At 42.0% G+C, this 6,036-nt stretch overlaps 1 protein-coding gene across 1 annotated transcript; it reads right to left on the bottom strand.

The window, feature by feature from the left end:
• Positions 1-4,486: 4,486 nt before the first annotated feature.
• On the bottom strand, positions 4,487-6,036 carry LOC308295670 (uncharacterized protein; the record flags this gene model as incomplete). Its single annotated transcript, XM_080738720.1, has 4 exons — positions 4,487-4,747; positions 4,983-5,162; positions 5,414-5,593; positions 5,848-6,036. 4 exons carry the CDS (start codon positions 6,034-6,036, stop codon positions 4,562-4,564), a joined length of 735 nt encoding a protein of 244 aa, XP_080594846.1. The 3' UTR covers positions 4,487-4,561.

Raw genomic sequence — 6,036 nt, 5'->3', positions numbered from 1 at the left:
TCCTACCTTTTATTATGTCATGTTACTTAACCTTGGCTCTACTCAACGAACCTTAACTGTCTGAGGTGAAAAGGCAACAGGAACTGATGCATTTTTTGATGTTGGAAAATGGAAATACTGAGGCTGCTGACGACATCACGGCAGGCTTTGGGACTTCATTAAAAATAGTAATGAGCGATTGAAACATCCTCATGACATACCTGATGGATCCCATGGATCTATTACATTGAAACAATGTCACATCACTCATCCTTTCAGTCCTACCTTTTATAATGTCATGTGACTTAACCTTGGATCCATTTATACAAACTAACCTTAACTGTCTGAGGTGAAAAGGTAACAGGAACTAATGTCTTTGTTGATGCTGGAAATGCTGAGGTTGTTGACCATGTCATGGCAGGCTTTGGGACTTCAGAATGTCTTCCACCAAGCAGACTCTCATCACACTGCAATGTGGACAGGACAGGAGACTGCATGGGTCAGACTCAGGGACACATGGGCAAATATCTCAATAGCCTATAATTTTTTCTTTTTTTCTTTTATGCATTTTATATTTTCCGAAACTATATTGTGGTATCAAAACAGCTGAAGCATAGCCAGACAACAAACCTCGACTCTCTCTGACGGCTTGAAAAACACGTCAGTCAATGAAGGTGCTTCTGTAGATGCTTTTGTATAGTCATGATCTGACCACGCACCAGGCTAGGAAAAAAGGAAAAGAAACAAAATAAATATAATATACATATGAAGACCTAATACATAAACAAACAAACACATCATGAATTAAACAGACATCATCTGGCCAGTGGTTCTTTGGGATTTTCTTTTCCGGGCGGACGGTCAATTATTGACGTCACGTGCATGCGCGTGCACGCGCCTCTAGAGGCTATTTAGATAGAAAGGATGTCAGCAGATCTAATGGTGGGAAAACAATAGTTTTCTAGTCTTAATTACATTTGCATTGTTACTTAAGATTTTATGTTCTACTTTCTTTTAATTCATTTAGAAAATACAGTGCTGCAGTAGGCTAGAGAAATGAATCTCAAACACTAAATACCACAGTAATGGAGCCATGTATGAGGACACACACACACATCGACACATGCACATGCAGTCACAGCTGGAAACCTAGGTGTAGGCTATATCCATATGAATAGATGGGGCTTGAGGACGCTCACACATTCACCACTAGAAACCTGTTATGCAAAGTAGTAGCCACTGATTAAAGTATTGCTTGTAGTTATCGCGGATTCGGGGGCGGGGGGTTGTCGCGGCTCTCGCGCGCGGGGGGGGGGGGGGGGGGGGTACGCGTTTACACGGTCGTGCACCGTTCGGTGCCGTCCGTGCATCCGTGTGGGAATTTTTCGACCACACGGCGTCCGGCCTCCAAAGCGCTACTGCATCTGGCCAAACAACAGTGCACCAGTCACCTGTCCAGTCTCTCCAACAACAACAACGTGCAGCTCCTCCACATCTGTTGCCTCCTCGTCCTCGGTTTCAATCAACTGTGGATAAAAAAGAAAAATACATATGAAGACCTAACACATAAACACACAAACAAATCATGAATTAAAGTAGACACCAGTAAGACTCCCTAATCGGGAGATAAGCGACTGTCAGGAGGGAATATGGGAAATGGGACAGATCCATGTTGATGACATGACTTTGTGTACCACTTTGTGTGATTTTAGGCCCAAATCTGTAGGAGCAGTGTTCAAAAATGTGTTTTTCAAAAGTCGGCCTGATGGTGGCGCTAGATGGGACAGATGCATGTTGATGACATGACTGTAGAGATACTGTGTACTGCTTTGCGTGATTTTAGGCCCAAATCTGTAGGAGCAGTGTCCAAAAACGTGTTTTGCAAGAATTGGCCTCATGGTGGCACTAGAAGAGGGCCATGTGAGAAATTAGGGGTGGAGGTTGTGGTTTAGCAGCCAAGGATTGTGTGTGCAAAGTTTGGCATGGATGGTCCTTGGGAGGGTTCCAGGGGGTACCCAGATGAATGATGGATAGTTAGGGAGTCAGGACCAAATGGACCCATGAGTGGTTTTAGTTATGGTAGTAAGTGGTCTAATGCAGCCAGGGGTTCTCTTTAGCCCCTTTTCCACTGACATGGCCCAACACCACACCACTCCACACCGCCCACTTGTGCCAGATTTTCCTCTACATGGACCTGGGTAGAGTAGTGTGAAAGCAGTACTAAACGTGGTACTAAAAAACTATCCAATCTAGAGTAGGTCTGAGCAGGCCAAACAGGGCCAAACACTTCATAATGACTGATCACACACTGACTTTTCATTTAAACCACCAGGATATAGTTGTAATACATGATAACAGATTCTATTGTGTTATAACCACTATTATAATCTATTATAGTGAATTATAATTAGCATAGTAATACATTAATACTTTATAGTGTATTATAATCCATTATAATGGATTATAATTTAGGATAGTTGTAATACAAATTTATATTGTATTATAATCACAGTTAAAAGGGTAAATGTGTTTCTTACCGTTAGGGGTAGGCCTACTTTTGTAATGGAAAATGTAGATATTTTGTGGTGTGGTGTGGTGTAGTGTCGTGTAGTGTGGTGCTAAAGCTGCAGTCGAAAAGGGGCTAAAGTGTGCCCTTTGAGGGAAATATATCAGTTATTTTCACACAAAAAATCGGAATAATTTTGAAAATGTTAATGCCACCGTGGCACAAAATCTTTTCAGATTGGGGGTCGGAGGGCCAAATTAAACATAAATGTAGTAGGAAGTCTAGGAACCACTGATCTGTTCAGCCAAACAGTGCGCCACCAGTGTCTCCAACTCAACAATCTCAATATAACTAACCTCCTCCACATCTGTTGCCTCCTCAGTTTCAATCAACTGTGCAGGAGCTGCCCGTTTAGAGCACGGTTCCTCCTCGTCCTCGTCTTTCACACTTCGTTTCCGTCTCTCAGTGTTTTCCATGGTGTTTTCTTTCACGGATTTCGTCGGGGTACCCTCCATGTTTAGTTTTAACTACAGTACACTCGCCTGCCTCGGTTATGTTTCCGGAAGTTATACGTTTTCTTGAACACTCTTCCGGTCTGAAGACAGCTTCCTAAAAAAAAAAAAAAAAAAGACAGCTTCCTGTTCTCAGCTTGTCCTCTTTCATACTAGGCTATTACTAGTTTCTATATGCTAATCAGTGTGTTATTACACAATTGTGTGTTTCATTTCGGACATGCTCACGTGGTGTCAGGGTAAAGCCAAAGGATCAAATAGATCCAAATCGACGTAACTCCTGGTCCAACAGACTCACACTGAATATTAGGAAAGTGGCCCATCTGGTGGCCAATAGAAGTACTACACATACATGTTACCATCATGTAGTAGGGCAGGCTATACTTTTGTACTTCTGTTGGCCACTTCTGTTTAGTCAAAAATAATTTTGACAAAAATGTATTTTTGTCTTTTTTTTTTACACAGACATACAAAATGAGCAGACAGTAATATTATCATAAACACATAACGCGATAGCCCTGAATGACCATAACAGGTGAGGTATGTTTAACTCTGAGAACGTCCATTTGTACACTGTCAGAGTTATGGTGGTCCTTGTAAATAAAACGTTTGAGAACCACTAGCTAGTATGCATACATTGGGAAAACATAGGAAATCAGTGTCATAGGCCTACATATTCTGAAGAAAACCTGTGACAGCCAGTCCATGGGTAATAATTGTTCCTCTCCAACTTCTGGAGCTACTTGCTCTCAAACTTAAATATTACAACAAATTCTACATATCAATTTCAGCATGGCATGGCAAACGAGGGTGCATGACACACACCGCACTCTCACACGGACACACAAGGGCAGGGGTGTCCTTGGCCTTCTGCCTGGCAGAGATAATACTGTAATAAGATGATGAAGAAGAGGTGGCCTCAGTGACTCGCATTATTCTAGTATCGTCACTTGGTTGTTAGATGCTGTGACAGTCATTGGGCTGGACTGCTGTCCACCATACACTCTGTTGGGGGGGAGTGGGGGGGGCTCTCTTAGGGTGTTTTGTAAGATCATGTTCCAGGCATCCTTGGTTATTAAAATGGTAAATGGTGTATTTATATAGCGCTTTACGTGTGGACACTCATTGGGAGCAGTTAGGGGGAGGAAGCCATGCGATTATAGTGATGCACGGAAGTGAGAACCCGGGACTCCCACTCGCCAGACTAACGCACAGACTGTCGTGCCAAGCTGGGCCGTTGTGGGCTGGTTCTTGGCTGTACTAACTGCGGTGGGCTACAATCAGCTGTGGAATGTGTTATGTGCCAAAGCAGATTTTATTTAAGTACTATTTACAAAGTACAAAGCATAAATAAACAAGCCATTTCTTACACTTTTTCACAAAAAAGAAATCCCATATACAACCACAACTCCAATGTTGACAACATCGTCCAATATTTTCCACCTTGTGTGTAGCTGTCGCTGTCAGCCTCCACTGTTGGTTACACATTTGAATTGTTCCAATATTTGCAATTAGTCTTTGAGGTGATCATGAAGCATTATGTTAAATGTTGTCAGTGGCAAGATCATCCTGACAGTTTAACCTGTGGGGAACATAGAACCTGGGGAACATAGGGAGGACCCCCTGACGTCGTACCACCTTGGTATTTCACGGACCACCGGGGTATAGCTTTCTTAGATCTTTCCTTGGTTTCTTTCTTAGATCTTTTACCCTTCTTTGAGAGCCGTGGACCTAGCTGACTCACATCATGCTGTAACATGGACAAGAGAAGAGAGAGAAACAGAAAGTCAGTACTTTGAGTAAAAAACATTGATAAAAACAATTTGAGCTAAATAGCCTTTTGAGTTAGCATGGTTGTAAATATAACCACATAACCCATTTATAAGTCCTGTTCTTCAACTCTGTGGGTAAATATATCCATGATTGATTTACCTAATAACTGGTTCATAAATTACCAATTGCACATTTAATTTGGGAAAACCTACCTGGGGATCATTACTACTGGTCCCAGGAGGAGGAGGATCAATCGTTCCTTCAGATCCTGACGGGGTACCACCTTGGTATTTTACGGACCTGGGTATAGCTTTCTTAGATCTTTCCTTGGTTTCTTTCTTAGATCTTTTGCCCTTCTTTGAGAGCTGTGGACCTAGCTGACTCACATCATGCTGTAACATGGACGAGAGAGAGAGAGAGAGAGAGAGAGAGAAACAGGTCAGTACTTTCAAGTTTTGAGAAAACAGCTTTGATCAAAACAATTTGAGCTAAATAGCATTTGGAGTTGTAAATACAACCTCTTAACCCATTTATAAGTCCTGTTCTTTAACTCTAAGGGTAAATATATCCATGATTGATTTACCTAATAACTGGAAACTGGTTCATAAATTACCAATTGCACATTTAATTTGGGAAAACCTACCTGAGGATCATTACTACTGGACCCAGGAGGAGGAGGATCAATCGTTCCTTCAGATCCTGACAGGGTACCACCTTGGTATTTCACGGACCTGGGTATAGCTTTCTTAGATCTTTCCTTGGTTTCTTTCTTAGATCTTTTACCCTTCTTTGAGAGCTGTGGACCTAGCTGACTCACATCATGCTGTAACATGGACAAGAGAGGAGAGAGAGAGAGAGAGAGAGAGAGAGAGAGAGAGAGAGAGAGAAAACAGGAGGTCAGTACTTAGCTCAAAACAATTTGAGCTAAATAGCATTTTGAGTTGTAAATACAACCTCATGTCATAACCCATCTATAAGTCTTGTTCTTTAACTCTAAGGGTATATATATCCATGATTGATTTACCTAATAACTGGTTCATAAATTACTAATTGCAAATGTAATTTGGGAAAACCTACCTGAGGTTCATTACTAGTGGAGACAGGAGGAGGAGGATCAATCGTTCCTTCAGCGGTTGTGCTGAGGGGAGTCTCGCTAGAAAGACTCGCTATCCACTGGAAGAAACTGCTGTCAAAGTTGCGTTCAATGGATTTGAGTCTTTTCAGGGTCGAATTAAAGGACGTGCAGACTCCTAGCCTGGCCATCAT

Source organism: Nannobrachium achirus, assembly GCF_963921795.1.
Source record: "Nannobrachium achirus genome assembly, chromosome: 12".
In the NCBI taxonomy this organism is placed as follows: Eukaryota; Metazoa; Chordata; class Actinopteri; order Myctophiformes; family Myctophidae; genus Nannobrachium; species Nannobrachium achirus.
The sequence above is the reverse complement of the archived record's forward strand: the minus strand, read 5'-3'. Positions and strand labels throughout refer to the sequence as shown.